This window comes from Struthio camelus, chromosome 3, assembly GCF_040807025.1.
Source record: "Struthio camelus isolate bStrCam1 chromosome 3, bStrCam1.hap1, whole genome shotgun sequence".
In the NCBI taxonomy this organism is placed as follows: domain Eukaryota; kingdom Metazoa; phylum Chordata; class Aves; order Struthioniformes; family Struthionidae; genus Struthio; species Struthio camelus.
The window spans coordinates 78,105,062-78,132,140 of record NC_090944.1 but is presented as its reverse complement, the minus strand read 5'-3'; the positions used below and the strand labels follow the sequence as shown (position 1 = coordinate 78,132,140).

The window sequence follows — 27,079 nt, the reverse complement described above, 5'->3', positions numbered from 1 at the left end:
CGTTCATTCTGTTCGAGTTTCTAGTGCTTAGCACCCGTGAAATGGATTGCTTATCAGGAGGTAATGTCTTTTTTGTGCCTTTTAAAGTCTGTGAAAAATGTCTTCCTGGTTAATAGGTTGATTAAAACTGTATACGTTCCAGAAGATAAATGTGATTATTTGTCATACTCTGCCCAAGATAATGACAGTAAAGAAGACAAGGTTGAAATTTTGTGTGATTTCCTCTCTTCCACATCCTGGGGCATCCAGAACACTATACACAGATGGTACTCCACATAAAGGATTGCATTAGCTGTTAAACATTTTTTCTTCCCATTAACTCATTTAACAGTATGTTCCTGGTATTTAAAGAAATAGACAAGCCACAAAAAAAAACTTCTGTCAGCTTAATTCTGATCGCTAAAATAGACCATTTGCCTAGATGGGATTGCTTACTGGCCTAACTATCGGGTTAGAAACATCTAGAAATTCTGCACCCACACGCTCAGATTCTAGCAGTGTTGATTCAGCTCTTCATTCTTAATTGAGTTTCAGGCATTTAACTCTCTGGAGAGTTTTGAATGACAGCCTAAATATCGAAGGCCAGTCTGCTCGGTGTGTATGTTAGGTGACCTGAATTTTCAAAAATGATGAGCTCTTATAAGTCTGGTTTAAGTCAGCAGAAGCGGTAGGTGACAAAAATCACAGCAAAAGCCCCTGAGACTTTTTCACCAGAGTGGGCGGTGGACCAAATTAGACAAGTGTTTCCACTTTGTTTTCATTTGTCACCTTCCACAGCAAAGACACTGTGAGTGTCCTTGGGACTGGCTGTGTTGAGGAGTTTTTCTTCATAACCATGAGAACGACAGTGTTGCCTCACGTAATTCTTTCTTGTGCAACCGTTTTCTATACTGAGCTCTCTTCAGTGCTGTTTTCCCATTTCTCTTTTTGTTTCTAAGCAGCATAGTAGTATGGAGGGAACCCACATATTAAGTAATAGCCTATAGGCTAATTTTAGGAACACACGTGGTCTCCATGAGTCTTATAACTAAATGTGACAAGAAGTCGGTGAAAACCACTGTAAATGAAACACACAGGCTCACTGAAAAGTGACGTGAAAAAACTTGAAACTCACTGCAGTTTTTCTACGTTACACACTTCCAATCGCCATTCTGCAAACAACTCCTTATTTTAGTGTAACTCCTTGCACTAGAAAAGGTGATGGTGAAAACAACCTTCCTCTTCTGTTTTGTTCTTGCACTCCCTTGATGCACAAAGAGCAAACAGCTTTTTAAATAAAAGAAAAAGCAATTAAGGAGCCACTGGACCCATCAGTTTTTTGTTTTTATGTCTACTTCTAGCTATTTAAGTCTTGAAATTCACTTTAGTTTTTCATGGCATAATGTCTGATGGGTTTTGCCGAATTTTATTTGCTCAGTGGCAGTAACTTCATACACCATGGTATGTAGTTGCTGTTAGTATACTATGCCCTTTTCCCCTATATTTGTTCAGAGAAGGACATGTTTTCCAGGGTTTTGTTGTGGTTTCCAGTAACTCTGTGCCAAATATTTTCAGAAACAGGAAAAAAAAAAAAAACACAAATCCAGCAGAATGTTCACCTAGGGAAAAGAGCTGCATAGTGCAAGAAGGAAAATACGCAACTGCCATGTTTTTCATTAGGCTCGAGACTTAATTTACTTTTAAATTATGTTCTTACTCTTTTACATAAACCTTTATCTAGAGAAAAACCTGTTTCCAGCCAAAAGCACAGAATAAAGCTTGGAATAATAAGATGATCTATGAATTTCTCCCTCTTTGGAAGATGTTTTATGTTCAGTCTTAAACCTTAACACTGATTTACTAGATCACTCTGTATTTGCCTATAAGCATGATTCTATTTTAAAGATTTCTGTCTGTAAATTTCACTAGCTTTGGTGGATTTTTTGAAGATCATAATTTGATGTTTCCATACAGCTGGGTGCCTCCAGATTTGATTCATCCTACCTATCATAAGGGAATGTCTTACAATACAGCTAGACTGATCCCGTGGCTAGCTATTATGAAAAGGGAGAGCGCTCTTGTGCTAGGACTAGCACTTTTCTGACCCTCCAGCAGTGCTCTAAAGCACTGGAAAACTACTACTCTTTTGCAGGGTTGCTAGCCCCCTGACCTGCGTTCTCATATGGTCACTGGGTTGATGGGAGGGAAGCAAGAGTAGGGCAGACTTTCTCATATGCAGCCCCCAGTTAGGTCAGTTCAGATGCTTTGTAAAATTCCAGGATCAGACTTTCATTTTAGTACGATGAACTACTGTTCCCTCTTTGAACATTTCTATCTGCCTTTGCTGACTGTGCAGGGAACTTAGATGACTGGTTTATATTAGATTTTTGCCAAAAGTTTTTTAGCCCAGATAAAGCTAGGTGACCTGCCTGAATCCCACCTTAGAAAATAAAGGTGAGCAACCTTAAGGACATTATGAGGGTTGCATTTATTTTGTTTGCCACTTGACTAGCTCTAATGGCATGAATAGTATTTTAAACTTGGTAAGCCAGTATTAACATGCATAAACATAGGCAATACAAGCATCAGCATGTGCACAAACTAATAAAATATGAAAATAGTACCATTTTTCATGTGTGTATGCTGGCAGCATGCACCACAATTTATTTAATACTGGATTACAAGCATCAAGCTATGGAAAAAAATGTCAGCTATTACACTTCAGTTTCTTTAAAGTATTACTTTTGTGCTGTCATATTTCAAAGGGAAACCATACTTCTCTATTATTCATCTGACATTTAAAGGTTTTTTTTTAACATTCTTTCTTAAGAGTCTAAAGATTTAATCATAAAGGACAGATTTTAAGAGGACTTTATTAAATCTGACAGCTGACTAATTGGACTGTGTGCAATTAATAAAAAATTTGATCAAATTGAGCATTCAGCAAAGGATTGTTCAGTGATAGCATTTTTTTTTATTTCTGCAGTTTTAGAGATCTACAGTTCTGCAAATACAGTGTTTGACTAAGACGTTATTCTTCCTAGTTTACGCCCACACTTCATGAAATTACTGCGGTGTGAAAAATAACATGTTGCTTAGGATTCTCCTGGTAGAAGAGCCACAGGAACCACTGAAATACAAAAAGCTATACTTGACCATATATTTTCTTAGCTGAAAATATTTGTTGCATAAGACAGACTGGGTGTCTCAGTATTTTATGCCATTTTCACTTACAACTTAGATTTCTATACAACTATAATAGTAGCTTCTATGCAGATGATCAGATTTGCTATTGTAGGATCCAATAAAAAAGCTGCTACTGAGGAAACAGAGTTCACTTTGTAGAGATCTCTTCTGGTGCTCTACAGAGAAGCTCAGTAGCTCATTCCTTGCATTCTGGATGCTTTTAGCTTTCCCTCCAGACACTCAAAAATAGCGTGGTTCAGATACTTCCTCTATTGCAACTTTAAATATCTCCTTTATTTTTAGAAGAGTCCACTGTATGCTTTACCTTCAGGCTCATTAACAGATCTGTTGCAATTTACTTGATGGTTATATTCCTAATGGGACATGTAAATGGCACTGAAAGTACTGTTGTTTCCTAGAGAAATTTCCTAAAATTTCTCTTTCTCTTGAGAAGCAGGACGGGATAAGAGTTTACTGTTGTATTTTCATCATATTTACTCCTGAAGATTGGTTTCTTCTTCAAGTTTTCAAAAGATACAGTCTTTTTTCAAGATGGATACAACTTATCTTGGATTTCCTCACAAATCAACTATATCAAACAGGCTGAAAAAGTACCAGCAAAAATACAGCGTAATATAAATTGTTTTTATAAATTCTCCTGTTGTTAGATGTTCACTGGCATCTCTAGATTCAGTGAATTCAGTAATTCACTCAGTCTGAGTTTTCTTTTCTGTTTTTCAGATGGGACACTTCCAGTAGTTTCCCTGCCATTCTTGCTGAAAGAGACATCTCCAAATTATTCTGCTTCTTTCATTTGGGTTTAAGTAAGTCTTCCCATTCAACAGTAGATTCGCTTTTTTTAGGAATTGCTGGGAACACTGATTGCATTTTAATCTGGAATTCTTGCATCTATAAAAGAGATTAAAACATAAAATTAGTCAAATAAGACAGACATAAAGTAATACCATGAACCCTGGGCTTGTTCCACAAAACATGGCTGTGTGAGGTAGAGAAGAGGTAAAAAGACCTTAAAAATAACAGAAAATTAAGTCTTTCCCTCTTACTGTGTTGGTTCAAATAACTAGGCAAAAAAAGGGACCCACAGCAATCCCCAGTTCTAAATCACTAGACTGGGGTGGTTAATTTGGACCACCTGCCTGAATCATTCACTACAGTCACACAAACTGCCATATATATGTATTTGAAATGGTTTGTTGTTTGGAAGAAAATTACCTGAATATGTCTGAATTGTGGCTGTAGTGCTTTTTCTTTTTTTTAACACTTGCCGTGGATTAAAGGCCCAGTGGGTCTGTTCAAGAATTTTAAAATAAGGACTAAAAAATTATTGCTCAGCTCTGACTTAATTTTGGTTTATCCTATAGTGTATGGATATAGGTAACAAAACAAACTTTAAATAACAGTAGAGAGGAAAACAAGATTCCTAACTATATATTACAGCATGTTTTTTCATTGTTCGTAAATTAAAATCTCTGCTCAAAGGAAAATATTTCTGGTTTTATATTCTGTATATCAATACATGAATACAAATCACCGTATCTATATTTATTGTAACCATTTTATCACTGATGCCTGATTCAATAATCTTGGCAGGCTAGAACTGAAATTTTAATTTCTTTAAAAATCACTTCTCTTTAAAGATAGTGTCTAGATCTAGCAAGGTCCTTTCTTCCAAGTTTTTTACATATAGCATCTTTTTGAAATATAGATGCAGAAGAAGTAAAACAGTGAAAATCTCGTTACATAAACAGCAGGATGTACAGGGGAAGTTTTGGACTACTATTTCAGGAAGCTCTACAGACTCTATGATATTCACGCACAGAAGACAGGATGTGATATTCAACTGGATGCAATGATCTCTTGAATACCAAATCTGTCAGTTCATCCCATGGAGAGGTTCCAGGAAATCTAGATATTCTTAACTGCCACAAAGGCATTCTCTCTAATATGCTTACACTTGTGTGTTGTGGGTCATCAATATTTTTACAAGTACCTTTGGGCATTTTCTGTTCAAGTTCTGTGTAGGAATAATTCTGACAGAGAACTGGCACTTCTTTATAGAAATGTGGCTACAATGCAATTATTCAAGTTACAGCTGATACAAAGAATGAAACAATTTACAAAGAAATTACAAATTCTTTACTAAGATTAAAACTAAATATGATTATGAAAACACATTAGAACTCAATTTTTTTGTGCAAAACACCTATGTACTACAAATCAAATAAAAATACATACTATATGAAGAACTAGGAGGAAAATTCAGAGCCAAATTATCCTTTTTGCTTTATCCCGTTTGTGGTCTTATGTAAAAAGTATTTCAATGTCTGCTCCATATTTTACCCTGATCAGATAGCTGTTGTTATTCATTCTTTCTTCTTTTAAAAAAATCTTGGCAATCGCCTGCAATACTTCCTAAACAAGAATTTTTGCTAAGTTATTTAAAATCAAAAGACTCTCACAGAGCACTAATATTTCCAAAGGTACTGAACACCAACATCAGAGCTGACATAGGGGAACAGCCCACATTACATTAAACAATTAAATACAAGCATTTACAGGAGAAAATGCTTATAGGAGCTTTAGCTCAGATGTTTTTTTCCAGTCCTCTAATTAAGTTACCTCATTTCTCTCATGTGTGCAAACTGTTCAATATACTTTATATTTTTTTAATTTCTAAAAAGTTAACCCACCTCTTCTACTCTTTCATCTTGCTCTAAGTATTATCTGGGTGTTTGAAAACACAGGAGTGGTCAGATCCTAACCTGGTATAAACAGCTGTAGCTCACTTGGTATAAATGGAAATAAAACATTTTATACTAGCTAATGAACTGGTGCAATGAGGATTTATTGGCTATTGTTTCTAAACTCAGATTTTTAGTGTCAAATTTAAATGGTGCACTCATAAGCCCTACAGGACACCTCAGTTACTCCACAAAACCCAAGAAACCAAAGAAAACTAGAAGCGATATATAAGACCTCCAAAAAAGGGTGATATAGGCATGGGAGCCATTCAATAACTGCAATGCTTCCTCACTCTTAACAGCTACCACGTTACTACCAAAATGCCAAACGCTAACCCTAGAATGCACAAAACAGTCTTGTGTGGGAAATAAATAAAATACTACAGGTCTATTCTGAAAAAAAAATCTGTTTATCTAGAAAGTGCTAAAACACTGCTGGTGGATGTAGATTTAAGAATCTTTGATTCATTTCCTCTCAGAATGCTAATTTATTTTCTGCAGGTAAAAGCAACTCATTTTCTGGAAAAGCACTTCTTCATTAACATATGGACAAAATTTGGAATATTCAGTATCTTCTTTTTGCTTTCAAGATCCCTTGACAAATTTCCTCAGCCTTGCCATCTCAGATGTTGATGTTTATTTGTAAAACCACTTTGCCAGTGATGACAGACGCAACATCTCATTTATCTCTTTTCACTCCATCATTTGTGCCCTTTTCCATGACCCCCCTCTGCACATAATATTTTTCTCTTTCCAATTTACAAGTTTGACTATGTTTTATATTTTTCCACAAACTTTCTTCTTTTTTGATTCCCATTCTGGGTAGTGAGCTTAATAAATCAGAATGCCAAGCTGATCACCACTGTGCATTGTCTTCTCAAAGCTATGTTTTAGATTGTCAGCTATTCAAGAAAGACATTATCTATAGTGACTGGCATGGCCCTAACTAATACATAATGTCTTCACAGTACATCTGAGCAGGGCCAGTTTGTTGACAATACAAACACCACAGCTATTAACTTTTATGCAAAATTGTCATGTCTATACAACTTAAAAGGTAGTGTACTCTGTTATTTCTCTCCACAATATTTTTTGAGTTCCCACCAAATGCATTAATATGCCTAATACTAGTCATAGACTTTTATTTTTCTCTGTCTCCTTCTCCTCTCAGTGAGAAAATGCAGCGAAGCATTTCATTAGGGCTTTGTTTTTGGACTTCTAAGATATCTCCCGTCTCTTCTGTTTCACCAATGACACCAGCTTTTGAGTTCCTTCCTCCCATTTCCACATCTGGGCCTGTTTCTATCCTGAATGTACTTCTAAACCCTAGCCACCTTTCTCCCTGCATTCAGAGCTCCTCTAAAAATCACCTGTCACTGCACCAAGCAGTGTGAAATCACTGCTTTGGAGCATGGAGAAGACTTTAAAAAGTAACTATTCTTTGATGTAACGGAACCAGCATATACACACGTCAGTGACCATGGAAACTGCATCCCAGAGTTCCTGTCCCTTACCTCCCAGTGTCAGGTGTCAGTCTGCTGACAAACCTTTCCAGTGTCAAACCTCAGGATGTGACTTTTTTCAGTCAGAGGCTATGAGCTCAATGTCCTGGGCCTGGACTGGCCAAACTATGTTTAGCATGGGACTAAATTTGGCCCTCAAAGTAATTCACACTGGTCTCAGGGTTTTCTTGTTTGTATCTGGTTGACAGTGCCGTACCAGGCCCATCGCAACTTCAGAGAATCCTTGTGATGAAAGGATAATTTGTCCACTAAACATGGATTAGCTGCCCTTCTATGAATTGGACTTACCAGGTATCCAGTTGGCCTCCTGCTTTGTGGTGAGCCTCCTGTGAAGACGGTTAGTCTGGCTTTATATGCTATTAACACACTGAGGTGCAAAAGTTGGGACCTTATCTTTACCTGCCCCTTTTAGGGGACAAGCATGCTTCTGCACGAGGGAAATGCTGCAGTTAGGAATCTGTGTCTTGCCTTGCCTTTTTATATCAGATATGCCATTAGGGATGCCTCTTCTCCCTCCTCCTCCTAAGAAATCTTCTTCCACATTTCCTCTAGCTTCCACGATACACATGCCAGTGGTCTCAAACCAAAAGGCATTAATTTAATTATAAAAGCCGATGTGCTATGTACTGAGTAATGGAACGTTTTGAAATAATTCACTGAAATAGGTGCTGTTTTATTATTGCCAGCCATCCTGACACGGGAGTACTTGGTTCAACTGTGGTAATGTCTTCAATTAATAGTGCAGTACCTCTTTCTGCTGCCTTCAGTATTGTAGGCCACTCTCTCAGCTACCGCCTCTGAACCTAGTGGTACGTGAACAATTTGTATCATTTCTTGACTTAGCATTCCAGCATGCTCCATTCCTGGAGGCAACTCTCTGAAGTGAATTTCACTCAGGTAAATTTTATTTTTTTATCACAGATACTGCAAAGCTTGATGCTGTTTTTTCCTGCCAAATAAATTACAGTAACTGTTCCACTTCTGACTGTCAGGCTTTTTTCTAAAAGGGTATCATCTACCTTACTGCATTAAATAATCGGTAATAGCTACAGATCACTGTTATTTTCTTATCTTAACCTAATGATCCTGCCTCAGGTGGCAAAAATATGGGGACCTAAAAGCATCTTCCATTTAATAATGTCTTTTTAATGTACATCGTTGACAGAATGTCACACAAAAACTGGGATAGCACTATTACCGAGAGCACTTAGGTAGCCGTTCATATTAAAATGAATGGAAGAATAGGTAAAAGAGTCTCTATGAATCCTAGAATTAAAGTTTTACAAAGAAATGTTCTCTTTAATGTCTGACATTGGTAATAGGCCAGCCTAGATTGTAGGAATTATTAGTTTTCTATTTTAGTACTTGTACCAGTAAGAACTGCTTATATGAGCTTCCAGGCGATACAAGGTTAGATGCCCTGAACTGGAATACTGACTGGCAGCAGAATACAATATCTACATGCCTTGTATTCTAATCAGCCACCTTTCATTTCACATGGCATGAAGATGAGACAGGCTGCCCTGGATTTAAGAGCATCAGAGAGGATTGCTCTTACCCCCTTTTCCCAAATCTTAAAATGATTGCTGTCACCCTGTTAGCAAATGCTTACCAAGGCCTGCATAGAGAAACAGCAAGTTATCTGCGGAAAACGGCAAGCCTTGAGCGCCTACAGTACTCCACGAGTAAAGCAGACAGCTTCCTGCATGAAGGTAATCCTCTGATTCTTAAGGTGAAAGGGAATACTCATTGCTGGTTAGCTTGTGCCAGTTTGCAAGCCCAACTCTGAAATAAGCAGGGAAAAATAGTGCTCTGCTCCATATTCTCAGATCATATACTTGATTGGCAGAGGCATTATGAATGTTCAGTTTATTCAAAATGACAGGTCTAAGACAATGGCACTCAGAAGGTCAATCCTGGCAGGACACATGATAATACTTTAATCATGCTACATTGTACTGTCATAGTGCGCTGTTTACAACCTGTTTTCGGATTTCCACTGTCTCAGGCTTGCATAGAGAAAAGATGCGGGAGAATTTTGTTAAATATCTAGAGAAGTAAAGAGCTCATATTAACCCCCTGTCCCACAAAGACTTACACACATACTTAACTTTACATGGTGTTGAATAGTCTATTTGAAATCAGAAGGCCATTTACAATGCCTAAAATTAAACACACACAGAGATATTTGACAGAAATGTATCCCTTATAAAACCTGTATAATCACGTAAAACATGTCCTGTGCTTTTTAAAAGAAAAATAACATGAAAATAATCTGAAATAAAGTTAAGTTTACAGGGAGAGGGGGAGACTATCTTCATTGCTTAAAATGAAGCTGACGTAGTTCTAAAAACATTATACGTTTACCTCCCAAAGCTACCACATATTCTGACTCAAATTACTGATGGGCTATAGCGAGCTGTCAGGTACCATGGGTCAGGCTGTCCTTTTTGCAATGACTGGGTCGCATGAACGGATAAAACAGGAATACTCTGCTCATGTTACTTTTCCATGTATGTAGCTACCATGTTACTCAATTGCAAATGGATCCATGCATCTCACAAATTGGAACGTAACTGGTCTATACCACAAACATGTTTTAGTAGCCCCATCTTGTCTGGTTCAATTTCTACATGAATGTCACTTAACTCCCAAAAGTGGGACCATTAACTACTAGCCTGGAGGTTTCTTTCTATAAATCTATAGCAAAAGGAAGATGATCTCAATCCAGCAGAAAAGCCTGAAGAAAACAAAAGTGTTCTGGTTTAAGTTTGAATTATTTTAAATACAAAAAAGGAAGTGGTTAGCTAATTATGATCAATGTGAAAGACAGCAATTAATTTACATACACAAAGATGGCAATTTTGTAAACCACATTAAAAAAGAAGTTTCTTCCTTAGGTTAAGAGAAATAAGAGTATGTTTTAAAATTCTATAAATCTCTACACTGATCTTCCTGAAAATAAGCGTCAAAGACTTAAGCTTTTGAAGTATACGATATCTCAAAGCAGACGAAGTCAGTGTTTCATTCTCAATCCTATTCCCATTGATTTCAGTGATGCTGCATCAGGCTTCAAAATGAATGTAACGGAACAAAGTTTGGATTATACCTTCTTGTTGCAAAAAGCTTTCATGCCAGGCAGAAAAAATAGAGTGGAATACTTTTGAATTCACTGAGACACATGCCATTTATTTCTGCAGAATCTTATTGTATTATATAAGCAATGACTTTGTTCTTTCTAAGATTTCAAACCTGGGTACCTGGAAATGACATCCACATGATGAGTGTATTACGGTGCATTAGTCATTGTTCCTTAGTCACACTAGACAATTGCAAAAATTAATACTGACATAATTTTAAAATTAATATAGTTAAATATCTAGATCTGTAAAGGAATGTTGACTATTGGAGCCAAAATCTCAGGATGCATATTCAAACTGTATACGCTCTTGTGTGCTGTAATTTGGATGTCTGGATTAAATCAAAAACATACGATTTGTCTGCAGGTAAGACGACAGTTCCTGAAAAAGGTAATCCAGGTAATTTTTATCCTCTGTATGTACAGGAATTTACACTCATGATATGTACAATGCGGAAGTGAGATTCATGGTTGTGAAAAGAGCTAGAACAAAACCAAAGCCCTATTCTTAAGAGACACAACAGCCTTGACTCCCGGAACAGGGCTGAATTCCATGCAAGAAACCTGTCAAGAGTTAGCGTTACGCAAAGAGCCGGGATGTGACAGCTGGACGCTTTCAGGCAAGCAGAGCATCTGGGGTCTTTGACCACAGAAGCTTAAGACAAGCGTCATATTGCCATACTTCAAAGCACAAGACGATCCCATACTACTAAGATCTAGCACGAATAATTTACACCAATCAGATAAGCTTCTATTCAGATTTTAGTTATACACATATAGTATGTATTTATATGCAGGTGAGAAGTGGATCAATCAGCTGGTCCACTTACGGAGAAGCAGAAGTGCTCCACAGAGGCAATTTTAGACCAAAGGGTGATTATTTTGTTCTGTCTAGTTTCTTAACACGTTGCTGGCAGCAAGCAGCTAGAAGTCTCTTCCAAGACACAGTAGAAAAATTCCTAAAGAGAGTTACAGTTACTGTCTTCCTATATTCGTGAATTCCTTACAGCTGTCCCTACTGATGACATAAGTGTAGCAGGTCTCCCTGGGATCAGTAGGAAAATGATGAGCTTATTGCTTGAATAAGCATTCTGCTTTATCAAGTACACAGTGAAGTTCACAGGGCTTTTTTTTTTACTTCTTGGATAAAATACTAGCAGAACATATGTGTGGAGGCAAGTCATCTCCACACCAAACTAATTAGGCAGTATAAGCAATGCAGAAAAATCCTGCATAAACAGGAGAATGAAGAACTAACTTGTACTAGTACTCTATCTTCTTTTTAAAATATTGTATTTACGTAAGTATTGGGGAGATTAAACAACGTTAAGAAAACTGAACAGATCTGAATTACATTGAATTATATGACTATTAAATAGCAAAGAAATGATGTGTTTTTATTATGCCATCAAGTGTAACCATGATAAAGAATAGAAACTTCATGAGTATCACTTAGGTGAGGATTAAATACAGTGAAAAATTAAAGTAATAACAACTTAAAAAAAGAATTTTATGGCTCCAGGAAACACACTGCTTTTATAGAGGCATTTGTTCATTTACCAAATACCATAAAAACTGCAGCCCCTGCAATATGCCTGTGCTTGGCTGAGATCTATAGATCTCGGTACTATCTACAGATGCCAAAGACAGGATAATTCTCAAATATCTCATTATTTTATTTTTGAAATTCATCTGCCCTTAATGCTAATACAATACGCTTTGTATTTATATTGCGCCTATGCTTATGGACTCACAAAATTAAATCAAATATCTGTCAAAATAATGGGTGGGGGGAAAGGCGAATGATATTCCTATTATGCTTTAAATGGTGATTTAAAGGTTAAATTTCCTCCAAAGATAAGCAGCGAGCCTTTGGAAATGCCCTTACCAATAAAACCACAGCAAGCATGTATTTTAATTGTTTTAGATGTCTGTACACAGCTGTGCAATTGTTTTACATTGTTAACATTTTTGAAGGTTAAGATCAATGAAAAACAGGATATTTCATTAGAAGTCACCATAAAGATGATAAACTAATATTTAATAACTATATTATTCACAAATTACCATGCAATTCTGCTCAGCATGTTCCCAGCTTTCCATAGAACAGCTGTGTAAGCAACAAGATACAGTTTCACAAACCTACATATGAATCATCCCAATGGGAATGGGAATGGGAATGATCCAATGGGAAAAAGAATGCTTTTCTTTCTGAGGAAATAAAACTTAATTTATTGAGGACATGAAGAGCAAAAGAGCTTTTAAAGCATGATTTATCTCGTTCGTTAACTGTTGAACATTTCAGTCTGCAAGTGCTGAGGCTATTGTTCTGCCTTTAAAAGAAGGCTCATAATCAGCTGATAGTAAAAAATGAAGAATAAAACAACAGATATTCATAGGTATGTTTTAATACCTGCCAAGTATTATATAGCTGCAATTTTAATTAAAACAAAAAAAAATCTGCTTCTTTAAAGTAAGGGTTTACAACTCGGCTGTAACTTCTAGAAAATTGTGAAACTAACATTTTCCAAGTATTTTCTACTGTTGACAAACCGCAGTCGTTACATTGTAAGGGAACTGGAATTAAACCTAGTATAAAAATCAGCAGCAGCAGCAGCAGCAATCTTCAGTTGAGAATAACTGCTTTGTGAAGGTGCTTGGAATGAGTTTGCAATGACTGTGGGGAAAATGTTTTTTGTATGTGATTCAAGACTGAAGTACTCGTACCCAAGCGTTTTTTTGATGAAATAAGCTTTCATAGGATATGGTGATTCTATTCAATGATCATGCTGTTTATCACCATTAATTATTCCTGATAAATATGCCTACTGAATGCAGTACAGGAGTATATTTGAGTGCTTGAAAATCTGCTACATGGGAATCAGACTCCCCAACTCCCTCCATAAGGTCAGAGGATTGAGAATGAGGGTAAGAAGAATGAAGCATTCAGGGACAGAGTGTGGGTCAAGAAGGACCTCTTCAAAAAAAGGAATAATTTATATCACAAATGTGGACCGTACTAATACCACTCATTAAAGCGATGCATCAGCACGGTGTCCATCTTACTTTTACAGACTTCTAAGACGTTAAGTTCCTGCCTTTAAAAAAACAACAGTTTAAGCAGCAAAGGAGAAGAAGGCTGATCAGATAAATCAGTCAGACTATACTAGTTGCAGCAAGTCTGCTTTTCAGCAAGCTTTGAATTTAGCTTTTATTATTTTACTGTAACTTTAGTTTAATTAAAGTGTTTAATATGAAGTAATGTCACAGAAATAAAACAAGAGAATTTGGCCCTCATTCTGAGACAAAACAGTTTTTTCTTTGTGTTTCCAAGGCTATGCTATGATTGGAAATTCCTTTAAATAATCACAAGTATTTTGACAGCGTGCCCACTTTTATCTCCACAGACACAGCTTTCTTTATCTTAAATGGCACTAATCCATGAGCCTTCAAGGACAGAGCTGAGACTGAAACTGTTTAAATACAGAAAAGTTTAAATAATTTATCATTAGAAAATAAAGTCTTGGAAACTTCCATGAAAATACTTGCTCAGGTCAACTGAAATAATAGGGTTTTAAAGATGATTTTGAAATGTTTCACTTCAAAAAAATTTTTTTTAAGTCAAAATTTATCATTTATTTATAAACTGAAATTTTCAAACTGTATGGAGTAACTCATATAAAGAAATAACATGTTTCAACAATTATTCAGCTTTTTTAAAATCTCAAATGAGAAACTGGCTAAAACCACTCTTTTCTACAAAATTTGATACTTCTGTGTTTTCCATCAACAACGGTCAGTTCACTGTATCAGGAGTTTACAGTTACACAGTTGAGGTTGCAAGTTTAGAGGAAGATAATGCCACAGTGTAAAAGTTATTAGATAGCAAATATACTTGTTAAAAGTGCTGACACTTTTGTTTCTATTTATTATATCAATTATTAAACTTGTGTTTAACATTACAGATCTTCTTCTGTTTTGTTAAGTGTTTCAAAGAGAAATGCTGTGGATGTGTCTAGATGAGTCTTCTAGTTCAGAGCAGGAGTGCTCTTTTGAAGCAAATCTCCCTCGTCCCCATTTAACGTTCATGGGTTTGCATTACAGAACGGTCTCAAAGCACATGAACCAGATTCCTTTAGGGTGAAACTAAACTGAAGATGTATTCTAGGAATGCACCTCAGGTAGGCCAGCTGCAAACAGGCATTCTAGCTATGGGACAAGGCTGGAGTTAGTCCAAATTTTAAAAAATCCCCTGGAAGGGGTATGCATATCAGCTCCTCAGCACCAGCTGCTTCACTGACCCAATCCTATTGGACTGCGGTGCTTGCTAATGTAGACAGAGCTTCTATGCCCTGATCAAAAGTGCACTGAATTTGAAATACGTTCCCAAGAGCTTGTGGGAAGCAAGTTAAAAGTCATGCTAACTATTACTGACAGCTGGATAATTTCTGCAAGGGACACAATAAAAAAAGATAGAACCTTCAGTTCCTAGGTACTGAAAATGTGGATTTCACTTTTTCACTAATAAAGAAAGAACTTAAAACCATTATCAAACCGAATCCTCATTGGTCCAACACTTCTCGATTTAGGGATAAGAGTTGACTGGAATTTAGGAGGGTTTATTGCTTATCCACCTATTCTTAGATTACAACAGCAGTAACTGCAGTCAGGGGATATTAACAACCCAACCTGGGACAGCATAAAATCTTTTATCTGCCTCACAAAGATATAAAGATCTCTTGCTTACCATCACTCCTGGGATTGCATGCTGGCATAAAGGGCAACAGACTGTAAAGCTACAGGGAACCACCTTGAACAATAAAGCCATTTAAGAGCTGGAAGTAGGCATTGTCACAGCACTGTTTTAAGAACCAATCAACCACTTAAATAAAAACTTAGTATCACCAAAGTTGGTGCATCGTCCCAGTGCCCGAAACAGATTAAGCAATGACTGCTCTGTGCTTGCTCCTACAGCAGCTGCAGGCTGTATCACAAGGTGCGTGGACATAACATTCCCAGCAAACCATACCTTCAGTTACCTTCCACTACAAAAGCTGCTGGGTAATAGTGGTGCTGCTTCAGAACCACAGGAGCAGATTAATTATAGCAATCATAACTTATCAAAGAAATATTGTTCTATTTTTTTCTTGTCGTTTTGTCTCTAACTTTGTAAGAGGATGACAAGATAATTTAAAGAGTCACAAAGCTTACAGTAATCTATCACTCAGTAAGCTATCCCTGTCTTAATCACTCAGTGCTGCCTAACTGATAATTCATGCTCACAGGAAACCTGTCCCCGAGCATTTAAAAAAAACGGCAGTGTTTTGGCAGCGATACCAAACAGAACCACTCCTCTGGGATGCAGCTAACGGCAACACCTTTCGCCACTGCCGCAGCGCTGGCTTTCAAACCTGCTGGCCCTGAGACGCTCGCCCGGGCTAGGGCCAGCGGCGGGGAAGCCCAGCGCGCCTTGCCCCGCCGCGGCCAGCAGCGTGCTGCGCCGCCGCCCGCCGCCAGGTGCCGCTGCGGCGCCAGGCAGGGCCGCCCCCGCGCCCCTCCGCCGCCCCCTCCCACGGCGGCCTCGCGGTTGCCCGCAGTAAAAGCAGCTCGGTGCTGGGCAGTCGAGGGTAATAACGCAGGCCTTTTTTTTTTTTTTTATTATTAATCAGAAGCGGTGACGAGTCAGTTGTTTGGAGAGTGAAGCATCTGTGGTGCTTACCATTAGAACTCTATTATGCTTAATAACTGAGTATCAAAAGACTGTATTAGCTGTCAGTAATGCCGTTACCATTAATACTACCAGTGCTTAAACAAATGAAGCTGCTGCCCCGTTGAGAGTGGATAGTGACAGGGCCAGATAACTAATTAGCAGGTCCCAAAGGCAGCTGGTTACTGTGAAAGGCACGGTTAAGGTGAAGACGCGGGGCACAACGCTCTTCTCTTTTTTCAGCCGCCAAAAATTCAGTCATTAATTCAGCAGAGATTCCTGGCATCAACATGAATCAAACCTTTTCTAAGGGATGTATAGTATAGCACTTTCAGAGGATAAAGTCTGACTTAAGTTCACAGTTTCAAGTCTATATACATAGTACTAGGTTTGAAATTGTAATTTGTACTTCTACAAGTTTTCTGTGCTAGGTGCCTGCAAGTATTACAGAGCAACAGAATTCAAGTACATGGAAGAGACAAGATATTTTTATTTAGCTAAGTCTGTAGTAGCATTTTAAAAAAAAAACCATTTAACTGGAATGAAAATGTTCATTTGAAAATGTTGAGCTCAGTTAAAATCCACAGTGTCTTCTGTGGTCTGAAGTGTATGTATAAAGAAACTTAATTTCACATAATAATAACTTAAGTAAATGGTTTCTCATGAATAAAACTTTATTTATTTTTTGTGTGGCTGTCTAATAATTATTAGACCCAACATATTTTCCCCAAAAGTTAGTGGTTTAACTGATTGTTTACATTATCTTTGCTCACATGATAGTAATTAAGAATTTTCAAAAGAATCTTGTTCTCTGAAAAAGGAAAATAAAGTAAACAGGCCCTTCTCAAAATGACTATATGTCTAAGAATGTGGAACGAATGATGTACTAGCCAGCTTGTAACCCTTATTTGCAGGAAGTCTGTTCATTACTGGTCCTATAAAGGATGCAGACAGCTCTGCCAAACTTATAGCTGCAGGGATCTCTTAAGTCATACTGCGTTACTAGGGGAAAACTAAAATGCTCACATGAACTTTAGTGTTCATACTCAACACTGTGAAACACTGGAGCACAAACAATCTACTAAAGATAGCCTTAGCCCTTTGGGACATATGGATGCTTTCTCAGTTTCTTTGCCTTGACACAGCATATTACGGAACTCTTGTCTATTAAACACGCAACCTCAAATTTTTGCCACTTTGCCCCTTTCAGAAACACGCTGGAAAGAAAGCAATTTTCCTTTCAATTTTTCCTTTGTCCCCAATATCTTGATGCAAAAAGCAGAACTCTGACAAACAAACAGATTGCTCTAAAGACAGGATTCCGGGGGTAGCCTTTAATTCAACAAGCATAGACTATAGAAAGTTTGCAGCTACTATTTTAGTCTCTAAATTAGAACAATGACTCTTTTGTGAAGAATCTGAAACATCTATGCATATACGCATAAGCAAGACTAAACAGTTCCTCCTCCAAAACTGTCTTCTCCTACAGCATCCCATTTGTAGGAGATGCAAAGAATGCCTTTCTGTCGTTCACCTCTGGTTAGCCACTATACATGTGGGGACAGAGATTTAGGGAAGGCATGCCACACCAACATGACTTGCTCAAGTAAGAACAAAGTATCTGAAGGGATCATAATTGGTACTCACACTGTGAACACCCAGAGCCTTCCAGATGGCAAAACTTATCAGTCCAACTCCACACCATGCATACAAGGAGCCCCATCCTAGGGCTCGTAAGGCCAGCGATGAACCACTTTCTGGTAATGCAGCTGTGGCAGTAATACCCTAGGATCAAAAATAAAGTGATCAGGTGAACAGTAACTGAAAAAAAGACATAAACTAAAAAAGTTAACAGTGCTCCAGAAGTTTGTCTGACTTGCCAACTGTACTAGTGTGGCTACAGAAACTCTGTTAGGGCCAGCAGACCCAGAGAGCCAAGCAAGGGGCAGACAAGCTGTCTTCCCACCAAATCGTGGTGAGACAGAAACTTTACATGGACTGGAGCCCTACATTAATGCTATACCAGCATAAGAGGTTCTTTAAGTAGGTTCAGCCACCTTCCAGGAATTTCTTTACCCACTTTGCACTACCTTCCAGGAACAGCTTTCAAGTTGCCAGTAGCACCTGGGGATGATTTTTACTGCATGAGAAACTGTCAACTGTTTTGTGGGCATAACAAACTGACATTCAGTTATTCCACCAGTCAAAACACAAAATGGGTCAAAAATAAGAGTAGGCATTTTAAACTACTTTTTAAGGTTCCAAAACTTAGGAGCTGTCCATAAAATTTGTTCCGCTAACATAAAACACTTCACTCAAAAAAGTCATCCCAGGCCAAGAAGAATGGAGCCTCAATCATGATGGAGTCCCAACCATGATGAAACCTTTTCTGTCACAGCACATAAATGCACACCTGCAAGTTTACTGTTAGCCAGCCGTTCCCACATTGCCGTGCCCACTTTAGTGTATTTATTTCCTAATACAGGAAATTCTTTATTTTCCTCATGAGGTTCACTGTTCAATTCTTCACACAGAAACATAGATTTTAGAAGATAATAGTTAAGAATGGCGTCTGAACAGTCTTACTGGGTACCTTAAAAATTAACTGCTCAAAGGTGAACATAAATGTGTGTGCCAGCATACAAATATATTCAGTAAAAATTTATTTAAAGTCTAAAATTCTGAAAAGTAAAACTATCATGCAGAAGGATCTAAAAAAATTTCCTCCAAAACATGCCAAAGATTTGCACTTTTCTAGTCTTTATTCATCACAAAAAGTGGGAAAAATATTTTGCATTCTCTCTTTAAAGATTAGAATAAAAATTTTGCTCTTTCTTCTTTGATGCATTTTAACATATGGGCAGCACCTATCATTATAGTATTTGGTCAATGAAATAGCATCAGTAGGGTTTTTTTCCCTAGGCTTTGTATTTATCAGAATGTTAAAAAGATCTTCAGGCAATCCTCAGCGTTAACACTTTTCCTTAGGATTCAGTCCTAGGCGTAGCTGCCCAAGGACAAATACACACTTGCAAAGCGCATACGCAAAAGCTATCTTGATTCTTATTTATTCTGATTTGCACATCCCAAAATGGAAGCCGTTAACAAAACAGCGCTCTGGTACAGGCAGTGTAAACAAAGTAGGTCCAGTTCTGACCTTAAGTGTGCCCCATTTAAAATTTGGGCACGCATAAATGTAGCATGTGTGTCTATATGTCTGTGTGTGTGTGTGTATGTATACACACATATGCACATATATGCACACAGACACAAATGATAGAGATCTCTAGTCACATCATTAAACTAGGTTCTATTATTGCCTTACCCCAGCTAATAAACTTTCATCCCTCTTGCAGTAGAGATTGCATTGAATAGATGTAAAATTCCTGATGATTAGACTATTGAAAGAGGAATAATGTCATAAACATGTACAACAGTTAGAAGAATTTCTCTAGTTTGGAAAACGGAAAACATTGACAGAAATATTCTCCACACAGAACCTTTAAATAGGAGTCATTATCTGTGAAAATTACTGGCAGAGAAAAGAATGCTATTTAAATGCTTGATTGCCCAGGAAAAAAAAGCAAAAATGGAAACAATTGATATGGCTTTACTGACAGCAGTCAAAGGGTGTTCAGTCACAAGCTGGTTCCTCAGGGGTACTAAGCAGACAGACAAGAGATTTCTGTAAACAACACTGTCATATGATTATCAGATATGTTGATAGGCTGTTCCAAGCATCAAGAAAGCTGATTAATGAAATGCTAAAAAAAGAAAAAGACAACAGTAAAACAGCATGGAGGAAAACTATGTCACCAAAAAAAGAACATTTTAAAGAGAACAAAGTTTTATTCACAAGCCTGTTATTCTATGTACACATTGTTTTCTCTTCATTACTGCTCCTACTTTTTAAAAAAAGAAACTCTCTGATTTAATAAATAAGCTATTAAGAAAATGCTTGAGTCTTTTTAAAAATTAGACAAGGAAAATATAGGACAGAATTAGGTGATTTGGTTCCCAAAACGTATGCTTCACATTTCATTTCTTTTTCTGGAGGATATAAGCAGGAGAAGGAGAAATGATACTATTTTTTTTTCAGACACAGGCCTCAGTCCTGTAACTATCCTCTTGTGGATAAGATCTGTGCCTGAAAGGAAGCTCTGCTGTGTTCAAGGCGCCTAAAATAAATGGTATGTTCAACTGCTTTGGTTGATTGTATTAAGTTTGCTCACTGCTTTATATGACTTAGCCAACTACAAATTAAACACCTGGATAAATGCTGGCTACTGGACACTTACTGTGGCATCTTGAGCATTTAATTTTACCCAACAGAAAGAATCATTTCTTAACTGAAGGTTTCTGCCGTGGTTCATGACAAAACAGGAGTATGTAATCTCAGTTTCAAGTAAATTTGGGCTCCAAATATACAACTGCTTACAATATTTGATTAACTTCACTACCATGGAAGAGGCACACTAAGTTCAATTTCAACTTTATCTCTTGCCAATAGCGTTGACGATACTCTGCAAGACTAGGGTCTTGTACTCTAGCTTACTGAAAATCTGCATGTAGTCATGAAGCTGACTGTGATGCTACAGCTTCAGAAAAATATTGCTATTTTTTCTTCCATAATCTATTTATATCTGACCCAGGCTGCATTATGCTTGCTTCTTGTTTTTGCTTTGACTTGAATGCTGCAGTTTCACAGACACAAGAACTGGCACAAGCCAGCAAAAACCCTGAAATAGGTCTCGCATCACTTCCCAATATTGACTAGTAATTCTCATTCCTGTGGACCTTCCCATAGCTTCAGGCCAGCACAGTCACTGTGGTCATGAGTGAGGTAGATCAGAAGACCAATCTGGACTAAAAGTAATGTAGGGTAAAAATAAGTAGAATGAATAGGTATTATCTCATCCATCAACCTAGGAGCGCAAGTGCTGGTGCTGGTACAGGGGCAGGAATGAGTTACCAGGAACTAAGACATGGTATGGTTACTTCTTTGAACAGCAATGCTGGCTTTTATTTGCCTAAAGTGACTGTGAAACTATGGCTTCACCCTAACAAGGATAAAAGTAATATTTGGGCACTGAACATCTAAGAATACAAGAATATATTCTTCTTTAGTTACCCATATTTAAACTTCCATTATTGTACATGATGTGCTACTACAAATAATAAGCAATGACCTGCAGTAAATAACTATAAATTTACATAAGCACGCCTACTGCAAAACCGTTTTTCTCTTTGGTCACAAAACCTCAGAGAACCTCTACAGATACCTGTCATTTTCAAACTCGAGCCTTCCTGTTTGAAACTGTTCACCTGCCATTACCTTGACAAGATGCATTTTCTTTCTGTACTTCACAGCATTTAAGTTGAGGGGTCCAGGAGTTACAAATTCTGATAGCAAACTGTTGGAATTCATTTGCACAGATAGTAGCAGATACAGATTTTCAGCAAGAAATGGTATGGTATGTATCACTCAGTGCCATTTCCAGCACATATGTTCCAGGATGTCAATTTAATGCCACTCTTGATAAATTTCACACTGATAGCGGTCAGGTCAGGTCAGACAGCCAAGAACATACAGCACTGAAATTGTGCTAGCGGGGAAAAATGCAATGCCCAGGAAAAAGTATGTTTAAAAATACAACAAAGATGGTAAGAAACAAGACAAAAAAAAACTTCTTTCTTGTAATATATTTCTATAGCTTGTGGAACAACTTCTCATAAACTTTTCTGTTTTATCTATTTCAAGTAAGAAACCCACATTTATTGTTAAGCCTCCATTTCAAAATCTTAGATTTCTAGAATTCACAGTACAATAAGGAGTTACAAAAGAAACAAATGGGTTACCTTTATATAAAGCCACTGAAACTACACTCGTACACCAAGAAATTTTAATCAAGGAATATTTTAACTACTGCTCCATTATTTCTTTTTATTCCTCAAATCATTTTTTCCTCAAAAAGTAAACTTTACACACCCTTAAGGTTCAAAACAGATATCTGAGCTTTGTCAGACTAACAAAATTAAATCTGCAACTTACAAAGTGCAATACTAACTCAGAACAAAGTACAAACAATTTCTACGACCTTCCTGGTTTCTTTTCTAAAACTTCTATTTAACTGTTTATTAAAGTTTACGGTTCCAAAAAGTCTGCTAGAACTGTGCCTAGGGTCAGAAGACAAATCTCTCTCGCTGCTCCTGGATATAATGGGATTTAAACAAACAAACAAACCAAAAGTACCTTGTAAGCTTTCCACTATTGAGATCCTCTGCTATTTATTTTCTTATTTAAAACTGTCAAGATCTTACTATTCATTTCCTGAAAAGACAGTGAGTTCTTCCTTTCTGAATATGACAGTATCAGCAGGAAATTGGGAATTGGTGCTGACAGGCCAGTGGGTGAGTTATTCGACAGTTCTTAGCTGCATACAGCAGCCTAAAGAGGAAAATAACGATGGCAAAGGAAGGATACTTCTTGGGCCACAAAAGGAGACTGTTGAGCGATCGCATATAACAGCTCTGATGAGCTTAAAGTGCTATGGAAGAAAACACTCTATTTTTTTCTCTTGTATTTTTATTAAACTAACACATTAAAAATAAACACAACTGATCAGTTTTCAGCTTCCTCAAAAATTCTGTAATATCTGTAGTATTTTAAAGGTGCAGCGGAGTAGAGAGTGATCAGTTTTAAGGGCCTATTTTTGATATGTTCAGCAGTAACAAAGCGTTAATGAAGGCAAAAAAAGTGTTCTTCAATTAAGTGTGCTATACTTTGGATTCATTTACAGTCATGGTGTAATTGTTAGTTTTGCTTTGCAGTTTTCTCTTCTTTTTTTACAGAATACTCAGACTGATCCTGCTATGCAATTGCATGAGATGTAGTTTTGGCCACCAGATCTCTTAGCATCAAGCTAATTAGCACCAAGCTAACTCATTCTCTTCTGTCCCCTTACACAGTAGGAAGAGGGTGAAGAGCTCAAATTTTAACTAAATAATGCCACATTACATCTTCCATAGCTTCCTGTGTTTTCATTCCTATCCCTACTCCAGCTATCTCCCTTACCAATCCAATATATCACTGTGGGACTGAATGGTAAATTGGATCATGGAAGTGATACAGGCTCACGAGAATGAAGTACATTCATATCATAGCATCAAAAGGGATAATTAATTATATTTCATTATATAGCAGTAGTATGATTACAGCAAACAGAGTGAGTGTTATGCTGTTTTATTTCAACTAATCCAAAGCACTAAAGTATTAGGCAGTGCCAACTTCAAATTGATTTTTAAATTAATCCTATTCCTCTTGACTTCAGTTAAGTCTAATGCTCCTAACCATCAACTCTGTACAGCCAAACCCCGCATGTGTCACCATTTCCGTAAAGGATTTAATGCATTCTTTTGTCCTGTATATCATCACTGGAAAACAGTTTGAAAGGAACAAACCTTACTGAACCAGTTTGGGTTCTTCTTTTTTGCCATGGCAAGTGTCGTGCCAAAACCTGCTATCATTCCTGCTGTAGCAACTGTACCTAGAAAAATTCCACCTGCCAAGAAAAGTTTAAGAAATAAAAATCAAAACTTTTTTTCCTAAAGAGAGAAAAAACAAAAACTGGAAATAAAACACAAGAAAGGAAGATCTGTCAGCAGATGTTGAAGGGAAAGGAACAGCTGTCAAAACTATTTGCATTAACTCAATATGGCAAGGAAGAAACAATACTTTGAAAAAGTGCTTTTTAAAAATCAGTGGCTAATGTGTATTTTTAAACCACATAAAACAAAAATCATTCAAACCCCAAGACACCTATTCATAAAACTTCCCAGTTTCCACTGCTCCCTTGGTAGCCTCTCTCACTCAGGATCCAAGCTACTGTGATCTTCTTCTTCCCTAACTACGCCTCACCCTTCCCCTAAAAGGAAGGTTCAATTATTTTTGTTGCATCACTTGTTACTTCAAATGGCCACCTGAAAATTTGCCAGTAACTCCAAAGAGCCTTCTATAAGCAGCAGCTGTTCTCCAGCTTTGTCCATTTTGTTCTAGTCCTCCAATTCCCCCCTAAAATAACATTAGCAAAAAGTCTTCCCAAGCTATAAAGCATTTCTCACTTTTCAGTTCTTCAGAGCATTTTCACAGTCACTTGGATTTCCCTTGATCCCTTCCAGTTCTTGCATCAGAAAAGCGCATGTAGCGATACCAGATCAGAAGGAGACTTGGTACAGAAAACTGACTGGACTGTACAAAAGCAGCTGAACGTGAACAGCTCATATGAGACTCCTTTTTCCAGGTGGTTACAAGTTCTTCCGTTGTAACCATTGATACCCAGCCTGTGTTTTTCCTTTCCTAATGCCAGTCAGGTAATTAAAAACTGGCCCAAACAGGAAGCAAAAAGCAAAACATATTTATGTTCGGTCTCAATTTGTTTAGATTAATTATCTCATCAGTTTGATGGAGAAGTTTGCTGTATTCATGTCAATGAAATATATCAAGCGTGTCTTCTGTTTGGGAGCAGGAAGACCTCACGACCTGCCAGAACTCTGGACGCCCACTGCATTTTGCATTTCAAGGTCTATAAGCCAACATTTTCTTGATTTCAGAAATAATAATCGGTTTTAAATTTACTTTTTCTCCTCAAGGAGGAGGAACTTGAAACGTGGCCCTGGGTGGGGAAGAAAGTATTGCAAGGGGTAGAGAGAGCAAGGCAACAGGGGCTGGTACCCCTACGTTTGCCTGCTTTGTAGAGACGCTCCCTTATGTCTGCTGGGGAAAACATCCACCTGATCCTTGTCTTGCCTCAGGATTTTCTGGCCGGTGCAGCGCTGGGACACAGTAAGCCAAGGTGTGGGCAAAGCCGGAGAAGAGCACCGACGTTGTGGGTCGGCAGGAGCTGCGAGAGCTAGCGCGCTGCCCTGGCAGAGGCTGTCTTCAGGGAGCCTGGTCAGCTGCCTCACCGCTGGCTGTGATTACAAGCCAAAGGGCAAAACGTATTAACATAAACTAGTTTTCAGTAAGTTCTCCTTCCTCCTCTGCTCTTAGTTGCTTATAACGGTAAAAACATTTTAGTCTGTCACCAGTCTGGCCGTTCCCCTAACTTTAGATCCCTCAGAGAAAGTACTGAAGACTAAGAACATTTGGATTAGGGGAGCTTTTTTGTTACACATCAAAAGTATGTTTTAACAATCGGTAATGCTATACATATACGTGTGTGTGTGTGCGTACATATAGATATATATATATATTTTCCCCCCGGTGTGATCCTTCTCTTTCCTCGCCGCCCTTCTCGCCGGGCTGCAGGTGCGCTCAGCCCTCGCAGCTGACTTCGGTGACCGTTAACGGAACCTTCCCCCCCCCACCCCTCCCCCCGCCCCCAGACGAACGAGCCGCGCAACGGCACCGCTCGGCAGCGCGGAGGCGGCGCCGGTTTCTTCCTCTCGGAAAGGTAACCTTTGCCATGGGAGAGGCGCTGAGGGGAGCCCCGCTGCCGGCCGCGCAAGGGCTCGGCGCGCCTCGCCGCCCCTCGGCAAAGGCGCGGGAAAGCGGTGCCAGGCGGCGCCCCTCTCCTCAGCCCGGCCGGCGGCCTTCCCCTCCCGTGCTGCAGGGGGCGAGAGGAGCTCCCCGCGGCTGCGGTTCCCGCAGTCCCGAGCTCCGGGTGCCCCAACGAGCCTGCCCGGCGCTGCCTGCCGTGTAGCCCCGCTTCCCCCTTCCCTCCCCTCCAGCCCCGCAGGCTGAGAGGCAGCAGGCGCCGTCCCCTCCGGCGGGGAAGAAAAAGGCAGGCGACGTTTTAGGGGCGTCCTCGCCACATCCAAACGCCGCGGCCATCCCCCAACACCTGAGCAGCCCCCCAGGGCCAGGGGAGCGGGGCAAGACGTCGGGCTGCGGCAAGGAAGCGTCCTGCTCGCGGGCACCGGCCGCCGCCGCCACCCTCTCCGCAGCCCGGCCGGGATCCGGCGAGCTGCGGGGGCGGGGGGGGGGGCGAGGGGGCACGGCGACCGTGGGGCTCCCACAGCCGCTGCCGCTCGTCGCCGACCCGTGCGGGCGAGGGGCGGGGGAGAGAAGGGCTTTCTGCACCTTTGATTAAGAAGAGCTTGTCGTGGGGCGCCGCAGGACTGCCGCCCCCCCGGGGCAGCAGCGTCCCGCGCCCGGGGTCCAGCGGAGCCGCCGCACCGTCCCGGGCGTCGCCGCCGGCGGCGGCCGCCGCCCCCATGGCCCAGGGCGCGGGAGGAGGCCGCTGCGGCCCGCAACCCGGAAGGAGACGGAGCTGGGCAGGCACCGGCAGCGGCCCGGCCTCCTCCTCTTCCTCCTCGGCCGGGGCCGGGGGTAGGGGGGGGAACGCGGCAACCCGAAGGGCTTCGGCAGGTCCCGCCACCCCGCTGCGAGGCAGCAAGAGCTGCCCGTGCTGCAGGCAGGCTGCGGTGCCTGGGGACCGCGGGGTGCGGTCGGGACATTTTGATCCATGTAGTAGTTTTATCAGTGACTGAGGTAACTGTGGCTCACCTGTGAATCCAGACAGTAATTTGGGAATACTTTTTTTTTTTTCTTGTTATCGTAGTGGGGTTTTTTTGGTGTTGTTATGTTCTGCTGTTGGAGTACTAATTAGAATTGGGGGTGGCTTTTTTTCTGTTATGAAATACTCAGTAACTCTGATTTTTGATGTCAATGCTCAATAACGGGGGGCTGCGCAGGTGCAGGTGCGCCCATGCTGCAGACCGTGGGAGTCCATCACAATAAAGCACTTAATATTTTTTAAAATAAATTAATCTATTGTTGTCT

At 39.3% G+C, this 27,079-nt stretch overlaps 2 protein-coding genes across 2 annotated transcripts in view; one reads left to right on the top strand and one right to left on the bottom strand.

The window, feature by feature from the left end:
- Nucleotides 1-2,930: 2,930 nt before the first annotated feature.
- On the bottom strand, nt 2,931-26,557 carry TMEM242 (transmembrane protein 242). Its single transcript, XM_068938617.1, has 4 exons — nt 26,378-26,557; nt 23,758-23,858; nt 17,944-18,081; nt 2,931-4,074 (listed from the first exon to the last, which is right to left on the bottom strand). Exons 1-4 carry the CDS (start codon nt 26,511-26,513, stop codon nt 3,976-3,978), a joined length of 474 nt encoding a protein of 157 aa, XP_068794718.1. The 5' UTR covers nt 26,514-26,557; the 3' UTR covers nt 2,931-3,975.
- Nucleotides 25,636-27,079, top strand: part of ZDHHC14 (zinc finger DHHC-type palmitoyltransferase 14) — a 148,047-nt gene continuing 146,603 nt past the window's right edge. Inside the window, exon 1 of the mRNA XM_068938616.1 lies at nt 25,636-25,748. The gene's annotated coding sequence lies outside the window, so the exon portion shown is untranslated. The remainder of the gene's footprint in view (nt 25,749-27,079) is intronic.